At 46.8% G+C, this 14451-nt stretch overlaps 2 protein-coding genes across 3 annotated transcripts in view; one reads left to right on the top strand and one right to left on the bottom strand.

Moving 5' to 3' along the window:
- Window positions 1-9768, top strand: part of TFDP1 (transcription factor Dp-1) — a 51196-nt gene extending 41428 nt beyond the window's left edge. The window contains exons 9-13 of one of the 2 annotated variants that reach the window (XR_004966018.1): window positions 1207-1358; window positions 2086-2252; window positions 2929-3007; window positions 8412-8679; window positions 8838-9768. Coding sequence is in view for 1 of the 2 variants with exons in the window: in XM_036298762.1 (XP_036154655.1) it covers window positions 1207-1358; window positions 2086-2252; window positions 2929-3007; window positions 8412-8556 (543 nt within the window). In the remaining variant the exon portion in view is untranslated. Of the gene's footprint in view, window positions 1-1206; window positions 1359-2085; window positions 2253-2928; window positions 3008-8411 lie in introns of both variants that reach the window. The other variant, XM_036298762.1, reaches the window with a different exon arrangement.
- A 1726-nt stretch (window positions 9769-11494) lies between these two features.
- LOC118649841 (potassium-transporting ATPase subunit beta-like) lies at window positions 11495-14144 on the bottom strand. Its single transcript, XM_036297287.1, has 3 exons — window positions 14058-14144; window positions 12215-12316; window positions 11495-11656 (listed from the first exon to the last, which is right to left on the bottom strand). Exons 1-3 carry the CDS (start codon window positions 14142-14144, stop codon window positions 11495-11497), a joined length of 351 nt encoding a protein of 116 aa, XP_036153180.1.
- Between the last annotated feature and the right edge of the window lie 307 nt (window positions 14145-14451).

Genomic DNA, 14451 nt, shown 5'->3' with positions numbered 1-14451 from the left:
GGCCGCTGTGGAGCCTTGGGAACATGTGTCCAAAAACCAGAGGGTCAGGGGTATTAGAAGCTGTGGTAGCGAGACCCTTGGGGGTGGGGGTGGGGTCTGAGGACAGGCCTAGCAGCTGAGTTTGGAGATCTCAGGACATGGGAGAAGTCCAGGAGGGGTCACTGTGGGGCTTGGTACATCTGCCCCCGCGAGCCCAGGGTCCACTGCAAAGGGTGTGTGCCTCGCCTAGGCCAGGCACGCTCAGCATGGGGAGGCCTTACTGTACTCTGGGTTACTCCATTGCCCTCAAAAGAGGGGGACCAGCTGAAGGGGCGCTTTGACAGGGGGAGAAGTGGTCACAGCCAGGGATGCGGGGCAGAGGGGACTTGGGAAATGGAAGAGCAAATAAATGGTCACAGATTCTGCTGGGACAGGAGGTTGCTCCAGGCAGTGGCCCCTCTGGACTTCCAAGTTCTTCCACTCAGTTGTCCCCTCCAGAATGAATTGTTTTCTTTTTCTGCATCCATAGCATATCATAGCTTCTTAAAAAAAAAAATCCAAGTCGCTGCCTCTCTCCCACTAAGCCTGGAGCTCCTGGTCCCAGTGCTGGGCAGCTCGGCAGAAGGCTGGCTGGGGAGGGAGGGAATCCTCCTGGCTTTACATTAACAGCAAGAAAATTATCTTGAAGGTAAACGTCATTGCAGGGCCTGAGGCCCTGGCTTTCTGGCTTTAGGCCTCAAATAAGGACCCATGTCCCCAGAGGCGACACCCTTTGCCAGCAGGTTCATTGAGTGTTTCTGCTTTCCCGGGAAGCTACAGGTCCACAACTGAACGTCTGCCTTCTAAGGCGTGACACGTGGATGGGACAGGCGTGGGCACTTGCAGACCCCTCCCCAGACAGGGGTGGGCGGACCATAACCTCCAGAATAGACGCGTTTCTCCTCATCCTTCTCTGCGAGGGTGTTTCTGTCGAAATGGTGTGAGTGTGGGTCTCGGCAGTCTCGGTTCTCGGGGGATTTGGTTTTTTAGGATGCATTTCTTTGCTGGGCAGCTCACCGGGGCCTTCAGCCCCTCAGTTGTTTTCTCTGATCTCCCAAGGCGAGCCCAGACCCTCTTGCTGTCCTGTAGGACCCAGGGAGGGGTTTTGAGGATGCCGGGGGAGAAGGTGTTAGGTTTGGTGGCGACTGATATGAGTCATGTGTTGATTGCTTATTTTTTTTTTTTTAGCAAATTGCCTTCAAGAATCTGGTGCAGAGAAACCGCCAGGCAGAGCAGCAGGCCAACCGGCCACCTCCGCCCAACTCTGTCATCCACCTGCCTTTCATCATTGTGAACACCAGCAAGAAGACCGTCATCGACTGCAGCATTTCTAATGACAAGTAGGTAGAAGGTTGTCTGTTGGCCCCATGGTCTCAGCTGGGAGTCTCAAGTCAGAAGTGAAGAATGCCACAGTCATTGGTGTTAACTACTGGTCAATTTATTTATATAAGTATCTATAATTTTTAAATATAATCTTTTTAGCATAATTAATTTAGAAATTTGCTTTTCCCTGATTAGGTATCTCTCTCATTTTTAAATATATATTTTTTATTGATTTCAGAGAGGAAGGGAGAGGGAGAGAGAGATAGAAACCTCAATGATGAGAGAGAATAATTGATTACTGCCTCCTGCCTTCTGCCCCTGCTGGACATGTGCTCTGACCAAAAATACAACTGTGACCTCCTGGTTCGTAGGTCGACGCTCAACCATTGAGCCACCATGGCTGGGCAGGCATCTCTCTTTGAGAAGGAAAGTAAATTGCACCTGTTAGGATCATTGTTAGGACAGCTGCTTAGACATAGCACAGCCAGTAGAGGGTGCTCACTGCTGGTCCTGTGGGGCAGGCAGGCAGAGCTGAGGGTAGACCAGCCTGCCGGGATGTGCCCGCAGAGTGTGGACGTGGTTAGCGATGCTGCCTGAGCCTCTCGGGTCATTGTTTCTGAGTTGATGGATTTTGTGAAGACGCCAGATGGAAGGGCACCTGCGGAATGGCCAGAGCCCCTGAACCAAGCATGGCCGTCTCCGTCTTGCAGTTGGCACTTTTCTAACAGGGACTGTCTCCTCCAGATTCGAGTATCTATTCAATTTTGACAACACGTTTGAAATCCATGACGACATAGAAGTGCTGAAGCGCATGGGGATGGCCTATGGACTGGAGTCCGGAAGCTGCTCTGCTGAAGACCTGAAAATGGCAAGAAGCTTGGTGCCGAAAGCACTGGAACCCTATGTGACAGGTCAGTCGGCCTCCGTAACTGTGGTGGCCGAGTGGCTAGAGTGAGGACAGTTCCCCAGGCACCTGGCCCTCCTCTACTGAGGATGGCTCAGGTGAGCAGCACCAAGAGCAAGGACAGGTGGGGATGTAAGAGGGTCTTGGGGACCCCAGGAATGGGCGTGGACAGCAGGATGGCCATCTGGCGGGCCCCTCCCCGCTGGGAATGCCTAAGTGGCATTTTGTGGATTTGGCCATGCAGCTTATACGATAAAGGTGTTGAGCCATGACTTCACCTTCCAGGTAGGGCCCCAAAAGGAAGAGAAGGAAATTCTTTGAGGAGTCTGAGAGGCGTGGATGTGTCTCCTGAGGTAGCTGATAGGCTACTGCAGCGAAGTAAGCAGATGTCAGTCCTCCTCGCTCTCAGTTCCCGCTTTTTGCTGTATGACGACATGAAGTTTCAGTGGAATAGCTTTGTTGTCACTGGTGACTACACGAAAATTAAGGACTTCCAAGCCTCCTTACAGAGGACTGGCTCCATGGTCACGCCCTGGAAGAGCAGTGCTGCTTCGTGGCGGGTGGCGCAGTGCAGAAAACGCTGGGCCGGTCAGAGGTGGCCAGGCCCTCTTGTTTCAGCACGCGCTCCCATTTCTTGCAGTCTCCGCTTCGTGATGTTTGCTTTACCTTCCTTCTCGTTTCAGAAATGGCTCAGGGATCACTCGGCAGCGTATTCCTCACGTCAGCGGTTTCGACCTCTAACGGCACAAGGCTTTCTGCCAGGTGACTGACTGCAGTTCTGGGCAGATTGGGTGGGCGGGGTGGGGACACCTTGTCACCTGGCAACGGAAGCTCCCTGGCTTTCATATAAACAACCTCAATTCCTCAGCTGTTGGGAATTGGACTTACTGTGCAGACAGTGGGGCCTGAGCCCTGGAAGCAGTGTCACCCCTCTCTCCCACCCCAGGGCACGTCGCACACGCATAGCTTGTCCCCTGAGTGGAAAGAAGCTTTCTTACTGGTTTCTTCATCCTAAAAAGTCGCACACAGTGAAGTGGGGCACACACCCCTGAACCCCACTGCTGCAGCCCAAGTGACAGTATTTCTCTGTCATTTCTTCCCTGTTTTAACACACTTGAGGTCTCAGTGTACATAGAAAATTTTGTTCTCTGCTTTTTTCTCTTTGCTCTCTACTGTTGTATTTTTCCTGTTAATGAAGCTTTGTTATTTAAATCCGTGTGTATTTATCCTTTGACTGGCAGTCCCACAGAGAATTGTCATCCTAAGCATTTCTCCTAGTATTCTAAAGATAAAGATGGGTTTATTAACTTTTATATCGTATAACATTATACATTATGCATCCTACTTTATATTAATCCTAAGTATTAATAAATGTTTAATTTCTTAAAATATATGATAAATTAGCAGGTTGGAGGTTCAACAGAGATGGGCTTGAGCTAATAATAAACTGCAGTGTGCCATGCCTTTGAGGCCGTGCTCCACAGCCTTTGAACAGGGCACTCTGGGTTTCTGTGTGACACAGACGAGGCCACAGGGTGGTCCCGAGGGAGCTGGGCATAGGCAGCGAGGGTGCGAGGCCCCGGGTCAGCTCTGGGGGAGGTTCCAGGCACTGCAGCCCAGCCGGGAGATGGGAACTGGCGATGGGCTAGCATTAATCTGTGCAAGGCTTTGTGAAGAGACAGAGTCCTTTATAGGGCGTCTGGCATGCGGTCAGATTTTGATGGAGGGCAGCTCAGTGTTTAAGTCAGGCCCCTGCTGTGTGTGTATGTAGGGGTCACTCTGTAAAATGCTAAGCATTGGTTACCTCAAGGTGGAATTTGGGTGTTTTCTAAACTTTCATCTTCATGAAATTTCATCTTGTTGATGAACTTTTCAGAGACTCATATCAGTTTTTATGAGGGCTGTAAAGCCAGTACCATTTCAGAAGAAAAGCCAGCGTTAATGGTAGCATGATACAATATTTTATGAAGGCATGATAATTTACTGGCCTGCTTTCTGTTGTTGCATATTTAGGTGGTTTCCAGCTACAAGAAAAGCTGCAATGAGCAGCCTCAATTTTCCACTCCTCCTGACTTGTTTTGCTAGGCTGGATTTTCCAGATGTGGAGTTACTTTGTTAAAGGGTGCAGTGTTTAATAGTTTTTATTGTACACCTTAACAAATACCAGTGAAAAGTATTAACATATATCTATAATAATAAAAGCATAATATGCAAATCGACTGAACGGCCGTATGGACGTCCTTCTGGATGACCTTCTGGACGAAGCTGGGGTTGCAATTGCAGCTGCAAGGGAGGGATCGAGGCAGCCGCCATGGCTGCGAAGGCCTGCTCTTGTATGAATGTTGTGCATTGGGCCTCTAGTGCATATATATGTTGGAATATATTGCAGCTCTGGCCTTGGGTAGGGTTCCTGATGCATATTGCCAAAATACAGGAGCACTTGTTACTTATTCATTGTGTGCCCCCAAACTCCTTGTTTTTTCAGTGTTCAATGGCCACATCTCCAGTGCATTCTGACCCTTTCATGCCCTGGTATCTTTTTTCCCCTCATTAACATGTTTTGCTTTATTCTTTGCATTCTTTTTTTTAAATTTTTTTATTGATTAAGTTATTACATATGTGTCCTTATCCCCACGTTACCCTCCATCCCCCCACTCATGCCCTCACCCCCCTATCTGTGACCATTGGTTAGGCCTATATGCTTGCATATAAGTCCTTTGGTTGATCTCTCCCCCTTACCCCCACCCTCCCCTACCTTCCCTCTGAGGTTTGACAGGCTGATCGATGCTTCTCTGTCTCTGGATCTGTTTTTGTTCATCAGTTTATGTTGTTCATTATATTCCATAAATGAGTGAGATCATGTGATATTTATCTTTCTCTGACTGGCTTATTTCACTTAGCACAATGCTCTCCAGTTCCATCCATGCTGTTGCAAATGGTAAGAACTCCTTTTTACTGCAGTGTAGTATTCCATTGTGTAGATGTACCACAGTTTTGTAATCCACTCACCTGCTGATGGGCACTTAGGCTGTTTCCAAATCTTAGCTATGGTAAATTGTGCTGCTATGAACATAGGGGTGCATATATCCTTTCTGATTGGTGTTTCTGGTTTCTTGGGATATATTCCTAGAAGTGGGATCACTGGGTCAAATGGGAGTTCCATTTTTAGTTTTTTGAGGAAACTCCATACTGTTCTCCACAGTGGCTGCACCAGTCTGCATTCCCACCAGCAGTGCACGAGGGTTCCTTTTTCTCCACATCCTCGCCAGCACTTGTTGTTTGTGGATTTGTTGATGATAGTCATTCTGACAAGTGTGAGATGGTTCCGCATTGTCGTTTTGATTTGCATCTCTTGGATGATTAGTGACTTTGAACATGTTTTCATATGTCTTTTAGCCTTTCTTCTGTCTTCTTTCAAAAAGTACCTATTTAAGTCCGTTGCCCATTTTTTGATTGGGTTGTTTATCTTCCTTTTGTTAAGTTGTAGGAGCTCCCTATAAATGTTGGAGACTAAATCCTTATTGGTGATAACATTGGCAAATATGTTCTCCCATGCAGTGGGCTTTCTTGTTGTTTTGTTGGTGGTTTCCTTTGCTGAGCAAAAGCTTTTTATTTTGATGTAGTCCCATTTGTTTATTTTCTCTTTAGTTTCCAATGTCCTAGGAGCTGTATCAGTGAAGAAATTGCTTTGGCATATGTCTGAGATTTTGCTGCCTGTGGATTCCTCTAGAATTTTTATGGTTTCCTGTCTTATCCATTTTGAGTTTATTTTTGTGTATGGTATAAGTTGGTGGTCTAGTTTCATATTTTTGCATGTATCTGTCCAATTTTCCCAACACCATTTATTGAAGAGACTGTCTTGACTCCATTGTATGTTCATGCCTCCTTTGTCGAATATTAATTGCGCATAGTGGTTTGGGTCAATTTCTGGGTTCACTATTCTATTCCATTGATCTATATGTATGTTCTTGTGCCAGTACCAGGCTGTTTTGAGAACAGTGGCTTTGTAATACAGCTTGATATCTGGTATTGAGATCCCACCTACTTTGTTCTTCTTTCTCAGGATCGCTGCAACTATTTGGGTTCTTTTTTTATTCCAGATGAATTTTTGGAAAGTTTGTTCTAGGTCTGTGAAATATGCTGTTGGTATTTTAATGGGGATTGCATTGAATCTATAGATTGCTTTGGGTAGTATGGACATCTTGATGATGTTGATTCTACCAATCCATGAACACAGTATGTTCTTCCATCTATTTATGTCTTCTTCTATCTCTGTTTTCAGTGTCCTGTAGTTTTTGAGTACAGGTCTTTTACCTCCTTAGTCAAGTTTATTCCTAGGTATCTTAATTTTTTTGGTGTGATGGTAAATGGGATTGCTTTTTTAGTCTCTCTTTCTGTAAATTCATTATTGGTGTATAGAAATGCCATAGATTTCTTGGCGTTAATTTTGTATCCTGCAACATTGTTGAATTCATGTATTAAGTCTAATAATTTTTTGATGGAGTCTTTATGCTCTGGTATCTTCAGTCGGGTTTTCTGTGCCACTTCTGGGGCAACTTGGAGTTAGTTACAGGAAGCATCCTTGGAGGCTAGGATTTGCATGATCTGGATCAGATTTTAAATTCTAGATTGGCCTCCCTTCAATACTTGATGTTTCTTGGGATCCTTTTCTTGCTGCTCAACTCAAATACTACAAAATTGAAATGACTTTTTTTTTTAAAGAAGTAGAGCTATTTTCTTTAAAAAGTATTTTTATTGATTTCAGAGAGAAAGGAAGAGGGAGAGAGAGAGATAGAAACATCAATGATGAGAGAGAATCATTGATTGGCTGCCTGCTGCACACCCCACACTGGGGATCAAGCCTGCAACCCAGGCATTCCCAACCCAGGCATTGGGAATCAAACCGTGACTGGTTCATAGCTCGATGCTCAACCACTAAGCCATGCCAGCCAGGCTTGAAGTGACTTTTGACCAAAACCGGAGTATGTCACAATTCATGGTGGATTTGTGCATTTGTCCCTCCTCTGCGTGGCTGGCGTGGCCATCCCCTGTTGGTGCCCCGGGATGATAACTAACCCTTGGTGTCTGACTTGCTTTGTGCTGGGATGCTGGGTGGTGACTGAACCCAGGAGTCGTTCACCAGGATCCCAGCTCTTATAGCCTCTTACCGTTTTAGGCCGTTTGTGGCACTATTGACATTTTGGGCCAGACAACTCTTTGTGGGCGCACTCTGTGTCTTGGGGACTGTTTGGTAGCACCTTTGGCTTCAGATGCCAATACCTGCACCCCTTAGTTGTGACATCAAATTTTCACATGTTCCTGGTTGAGGCTCCCAGGAGCATAATGCAGACCCTCTCCCCCGCCCCCCCCCGCCCCTCCCCCCAAGGGGGGAGGCTGTGCAGCCCAGCTGCTCCCCCTACCCTTTTGGGTCCTTGGTCCCTGCCCAGGGCCAGTTCCACTAACTTTCAGCAAATGCCATTTTATAAAACTGTAGAAGGCTGGGGGTCCTTGGAACCTCTCTGGAAGCATAGGTTTCAGAGAGAGTGTCTGCATGAGACTCCCCTGTCATAGCTCAGCTTCCTGGGCTCTCGGTAGACACCAGAGGAGCTGAGGTTGGGGCCTAAGGTTGTGATTTAAACATGCATGCACACATACGTGCATATACATGCACACACCTACCATCACAGGTACACAACACATAATGGGCACACTGCCCCACGCTGCTGTCCAGGGAGCCTTGCTTTGGAGGGTCCCATGCCATCCTTGGGGCCTCTTTTTCCTAATCGTTTTCTGCCTCCCTGGAGATTAAGGAGTTCATAAGTAAAAGGACTGGAAAGAGGATCTAACGGCTTTTCAGTTTATAGCTTTGGGACTCTGTTTCTGATGTAATGATAAATGGGGGAGGGGGGGAGATGCAGTATCGTGGCCTTGCCAATTTCCCCCCGTCTTCTTGGTTATATTCAAGAGGACGAAGTTGGGTGGGAGAGGGTATGAAAGGGGTGGAACTAGTAACAGTGTGGGGACTCGGTGTTGTGGATGTGTGAAACTCTCTGCTTTTGTTTGTATAACTGAAACTACCCAAACCTCTCTGAGATGCATGCCTGTCCTTGGCACGGGCGACACATATGGGTCACTGATGCCCTTGTGTCATTTCCTGTCCTTGCAGTGACTTGACCAACGGTGCGGATGGGATGCTGGCCACGAGCTCCAGTGGGTCTCAGTACAGCGGGTCCAGGGTGGAGACTCCCGTGTCCTACGTCGGGGAGGATGACGACGAGGACGAGGAGTACGAAAACGACGAGGAAGACTGAAGTGTGTGCTCACAGGCCCCGCTCCCCTCAAGTTCAGCTTCAGGAAAACATGTTTAGGAAAGAGAAACTTTTCTTAATGTGGGCTTTCCTGTTTCTTTTTGGCTTCCTCCCAAGAAGATATTGGTAAGCTATTGCATTTGACGTGCACCTCTGATAAGCAAGCGAGGGCTGTTTTCTGCAGGGTCTTAGACGGGCTGCGGTGTGTGGATTCTAGTCGCTGGCGCAGGGCTTTTACTTGGTAGGGTTTTGTGTTTTCATTTTTCTATTTTTTTAAAATTCAGAGTTCCTTTTTGCCCCTTAACAATTCTTGCTGAGTTTGCTGAAGAAGTTGTGCTCCATCTACATCAACGAAAATGCCGTCCTCCTGTCGAGGCCACCCCGAAGGCCACTTATTTGCAGCGCGTGGTGAATGGTGCCACCTCATGGCGGCGAGTGAGGCTCCAGGCCGAGTTCCCATTTGTCTGGGGCGTCCGCAGAACCAGGCCAATGGCAGAGCTGCTTTACAACATTGAGCACCACAAAGCCTATTATGATGTATTTCCCCTTAAATTATATTGACTGTGTGATTCCATATACTTTCCCTTTCTCTCTTTCTTTTCTTTTCTTTTCTTTTTTTTTTTTTTTTGTCTATGGTGCAGCGAACATTCAAAGTTGTTCATTTGTGTTTGTGTGTTTGGTTTGGTAGTTTACTGCCGTATGGTGCAGCTGTGAAAACTCTGGAAAGCTTGGGATGGTTTTTTGCTTATGGTAAAATTTGCCTGATTTCTTACAGGCAGCGTTTGGGAACTTTTTATTATATAGCTGTTTACATACTTATAAGTCTATCATTTAAAGACATGTACTGAAACAAATGTTGTATTTGTTTCATGAGCATCTTCCTGTAATCTATTATAAAGTTGAAATTAAATATAGAGAATGTTTTAACAGTTTTTTAACTCAAAATTTGTCAATCATTTTTAATAGTTCTTTTTTTATAAAAAGGAAAAGGAATTTCAGGACAGGCAGTAGCTTCTTTTAAAATTTATCCACGAAGAACCATTAACTGCACAGTTGCTGTTAGCTGCCTGTTCTAAAACAATAGTCTTTTTATTGAAACACAAATAAACTTTTCTGTAATATTTTATGGAATATAAAGAGACTTTAATTGTTTGACTTGTTTAACTTGGCACTGTTAGTTTTTATTAATAAAACGCGCATGGGCATTTTAAACAAGCTGTGTTTCTCTAATTCAGGATTACTGTCTAGAAGTTACTTTATCCTGTTAGTCTTGCTTTTTGCTGGAGTGAGGAGACGTTGTCAGGCCCACGCGTAGGGGGCTGGGACCCCACCACGGGCCCCCCAGCTTGTCCTGCAGCTTCCCGAGGGATGGCGTGGCCCCAAGGAGGATGTCACAGGGCCACCGACCGAAGCAGCACCTCCTCTCCTGTGGCCATGGTGCGGGGAGAGAGTGTTTTCCTGCTTTTCTCCTGAATCCTCACAGTTGAGGCGTATTTTATGGGTTGACTTTCAGAAAAAGAAGATGGTATGGTAAGAAAAGAGGTCGGACCTCTGACCTCCAGTGCTACGTTATCATGACATACCTGAGGGGATCTGACCTCTGACCTCTGCTGTGAGATTTCTGAGGTGGCTCAAAACGTTTTTTAATATGTTTTTATTGATTTCAGAGAGGAAGGGAGAGAGAGAGAGAAACATCAATGACGAGCGAGAATGATTGGCCAGCTGCCTCCTGCACACTCCTACTGGGGATCGAGCCTGCAACCCGGGCATGCGCCCTGACCGGGAATCGAACAGGGACCTCTGGTTCATGGCTCAACGCTCAGCCACACGGCCACACCGGCCAGGTTAGCTCAGAAAGTCTTTACTGGTTGTGTCAGCAGTGAGGAAACACTTGCTCATGTCTTACGCAGTAGAGCTGCCCAGCAAATAACGACTCAGTTGGCCTTGCAGAATTCTCACAGGGTTTTGATCCTCTCGGCAAACACTGTGTTTGTAACCGGGTTTCACGCTGACGGGTCTCCCTGTCCGGTGTCTGGGTGCAGCTGTCTGTGGCGACGTGTCTGACACTCCCGCGGGAAGGGCCGCAGGCCTCTCGCTATGGTTTGGGTGAAGAGTGGGTGACGCTTGGTGAGAGCAGCTTCATTCACACGGCATGTTCTCACTTCAGTCTTTTCGAAAGGCCTGGAGCTGCAGACTTCACACGAGTTCCTGGTGCTGGAGGAAGGACTTGTGCTGGTGAAGGGAAGGTTAACTGGTTGTATTTACCTCTAGTTCGTATGACCTGAAACTGTGCCGGCTCTCAGGCGACAGTCCCTCTGTAACGGTTTTGTAATTTCCCTGACTTGCAATGGAAACTTTAAAAAGAGGATTTTTTAAAAAGTGGTGTTTGATATTTTTAGTTGATTCCCCTCTCCCCCCTAAATCAGGAAACACATGACTGTTTTATATAGAGTAAGAGTGGCTTTTTAATATATTTATTTTTACAATTTAGAAACTGCATTTTTTTGAAGCAAGCATCCAGGATGTACATTATCATGTCATGTTTTATATCAACGTATTGATAGTCTTTATATTAACATGGGTGGTAGTTCATCGACTTAATAGAAAAAATAAGTTATAGTAAGAAAAGTGATGTTTGTATAGAAAGAAATAAATTATTTAGGGTCTGGTTAGATAGCTTCTGCCTTAGGGTTACCACATTAACCCAACATTTTTATTGTAGCTACAAATTCTGTCTAAAAAATAATGAAGACTTGATAAGAAATAGCTGATTCTGACGTGGAGTGCTTGGCGTACAGGTGCCTGTCTGGCGTCTCGGAGCTGCCTTCGTGTTGGCGTTTGGACGTCTGAGGGCTGGCGTGGTGCAGCGTCGGCGGGCAGCCCTGTAGAGGGTGGGGGTCTGCGAGTTACTGTGCAGGTTAAGGCCGGCCTCCTTGGTCCTTTACTTGTGAATTTTAAGCTTGAATTCCACTTTCCCTTCAAAGGGGTCATGGGGGTTGTCATAGGTCACATGTTCTGCCAGGATCTTGCACACGACGACCACTTCGGTGTTCTTGGGGACGTTGAGGAGCTTCGCGGCCACCAACGGGTTGCTGTAGTGGGGCTGGAATGGAAGCGTGGGAAGGGGAGAGAGTCAGGAACCTGTGCTGAGCGCAGGCATGCAGGTGGCAGAGGCAGTTCTTACATGCTCTCTGTCTGAGTAAGGCCACATAGGCCCTGCTCCGGGCCCTGGAATTCACCGGGGTCACTGTCTACCCACTCAGAAACGAGCATTGCTCTGGAGAGGACAGACACTAACAGTGACACATTCAACTTCAAATTTTTGATATTTGGTGAAAATAAACATAAACATCAGGAAGAAGCAAGAGAGTGAGAGGAAGTGCTTTAAAATGGATATGCAGCTGTGTAAAAGGATCTGGAGGCTGTCGAAAACTAAAACAATTAGATTTGATATGTATATTTTACCTGAGAACAATGTGTTTTCAGGTAGTTAGGAGAACATGGGTTTGGGAAACAGCCAGAGAGCGGTAACTGGTCAGAATGGGCTAAGTAATGCCTTATTTTGTTCTTATAGGTAAGGTACTTAGGGCTTTCCTTTTGCCAATCATTGCTAAGTTTGAAATGATTCAGTAGCTGTTGTAGGCGAAAGTAAAGCACCTACCTGTGCCTTCTTCCCATAGTAAGGGAAATAGTGTAGACTGAAGGTGCCGTTGGGCGGGTAGTACTCCACCTGCAGGGGCTGGACGTCCTTGTGGTGCTGGTCCTGGGGGAGGAGAGGCCACATCTGAGCAAGGCCGGATCTGGGTGCCTGGGTGCACATGTATGTGTGTCTGCATGTCTCTGAGTGCCAGTCTGTATGTGTGCATGCATGTGCCATGTGTGTGCGTCGCTGTGCATCTGTATGTGCACGCAAACGTGTTCACATGTGTGTCTGCATGTCTCGTGTGTGGCATGTGCATGCTGTGTGCATGTGTGCACCATGTAAGGGACCACATAAACACTTGATTGTGTAATTAGCATAAATGATCTAATCTTTATAATCAGTACTGGGCTCCCATTGGGGGTGTACTTTGTTAGTGCAGAACCTCCTGGTGACTTATCAAACTTGTATGTTTACCATTTTAAGTTCTTGTAGGATAACCAAGGGGCATAGAGCCCAGAACGCTTGTTTGTCTGCCCATGGGATGGAAGCAGATGAGACTGTACGGGCTGTTTGCCAGCACTGGCTGAACGTGTGCGTGGCTTTCTGGGATCAGGATCTGCTTTCAGTCAGTGACTTGCCTGATGGATAGCTTGAGCTTCTCGGAAACAGAGGATGGCCACCCTGGTCTCCATTAAAATCTCAAGTCAGCCCAGCTGGCGTGGCTCAGTGGTTGAGTGTTGACCTCTGAACCAGGAGGTCACAGTTCAATTCCCAGTCAGGGCACGTGCCCGGTTGTGGGCTCGATCCCCAGTGGCGGGCATGCAGGAGGCAGCCAATCAGTGATTCTCTCTCATCATTGATGTTTCTCTCTCCCTTCCTCTCTGAAATCAATAGAAATATATACTAAAAAACAAACAAACCTCAAGTCAGCCTGCACAGGTGTGGTTGAAGTAACTAAAAAAGGAAAACAAAACAAGATGACCCCAAACCTCACAGAGCGATCACAGGCGTTGGGGGTGGTGTTTCTGCGGAATACCCGAGGGGAGTGCCCACTGCTAATAGCAGGGAGCCTTGGGTTGAAGGCACAGTGGTGAAAACAAGCTTTGAGAAACATTCAGTGAAGACAAATTTAGGATTTTGGTTTTTTGTTTGTTTTTTTAATCCTCACTGGAGGATATTTTTTCCATTGATTCTTAGAGAGAGTGGAAGGGAGGGGTCGGGGAGAGAGAGGGAAGCATCGATGTGAGACACAGCAATTGGTAGCCTCCTGCACGTGCCCCAACTGAGGCTGGGGATCGAACCTGTAACCCAGGCATGTGCCCTTTGACTGGGAATTGAACCCTGGACCCTTCAGTGCTCAACCCAATGCTCTGACCAGTGAGATACACTGGCCAGGGCCAAATTTAGGGTTTTTTTGTGTTGTACTTAAAAACTAGTTTTGGGAAAATCTGGAATAAATTAATGCCAACCCTTAGCAGCCAATAGACATACACTATTAAACAACTATAGCTGCTGGTAGTCTGACATGTTTTTGTAAATAAGCCGATAAAAAGGACAAAACAATAGAAGTGCCCCTGAAAAAAAGTAGTAGAAGTGCTTTAGTTTCTCCAACTTGCCAGCAAACATTTTGAAGTGTATTAGTAATATACTGTCCCAGATGCTTTTTGAATCAAAACAATAACACATTTTTCTCTTACTAGGTTTTTATCCCCTGTAATAAAACTATTTTAAACAATGATTTGTGGAGTTTGCGTATCCGGTTTATTAGGCTGACAATTGAGATATTCTTAGGGAAAACCAGTTAAGTTATCCCCACGGGTTTTCTAACAATACCAGGATGGCCACGGATGGTCACACTCACCAGGAAGGCGCAGTCCACCCTGGGGGCCGTTCTGTTGCTGGGGAGAAACCTGACGATCTGGAAGGGAAAGTGTCCATGTGGCCTCATGCTCGTCTGAGCGCAGGGAGACCTGCCTGAGTGGGGTTCCCACAGGGCACTGAGAAGGGTCTGGAGGTGGTGGGTGGTTCCTGTTCTGATAACCCCCAGCGGGTATTACCAACTCCTTCAAAGCTAGAAGCCCTGCCCCAGGGCTGTGTTCTTGGCTGCCGGCAGGTGGCAGATCTGGACCAGAGGGTCTGAGCCTTCACTGCCACTTCCAGGCCCTCCATGCTGCACCGAATCAGGGCACAGCATCCTCCTGTGAGGCAGCTCCCCATCAGCCCATCTGTGCTTCTCCCAATCCAGGCCTTTCTCA

The sequence above is a fragment of the Myotis myotis genome, unplaced genomic scaffold, assembly GCF_014108235.1.
Source record: "Myotis myotis isolate mMyoMyo1 unplaced genomic scaffold, mMyoMyo1.p scaffold_m19_p_3, whole genome shotgun sequence".
NCBI lineage: Eukaryota > Metazoa > Chordata > Mammalia > Chiroptera > Vespertilionidae > Myotis > Myotis myotis.
The sequence above is the reverse complement of the archived record's forward strand: the minus strand, read 5'-3'. Positions and strand labels throughout refer to the sequence as shown.

Excerpts from the sequence above, each read along its gene's own strand:
- LOC118649841 (XM_036297287.1), bottom strand. The coding sequence starts at position 14,144 with ATGAGGCCACATGGACACTTTCCCTTCCAGATCGTCAGGTTTCTCCCC. Across the intron at positions 12,317-14,057 it reads GGGTGGACTGCGCCTTCCTG|GACCAGCACCACAAGGACGT; the intron begins GTGAGTGTGACC and ends CTCCTCCCCCAG. Across the intron at positions 11,657-12,214 it reads ACTATGGGAAGAAGGCACAG|CCCCACTACAGCAACCCGTT; the intron begins GTAGGTGCTTTA and ends CTTCCATTCCAG.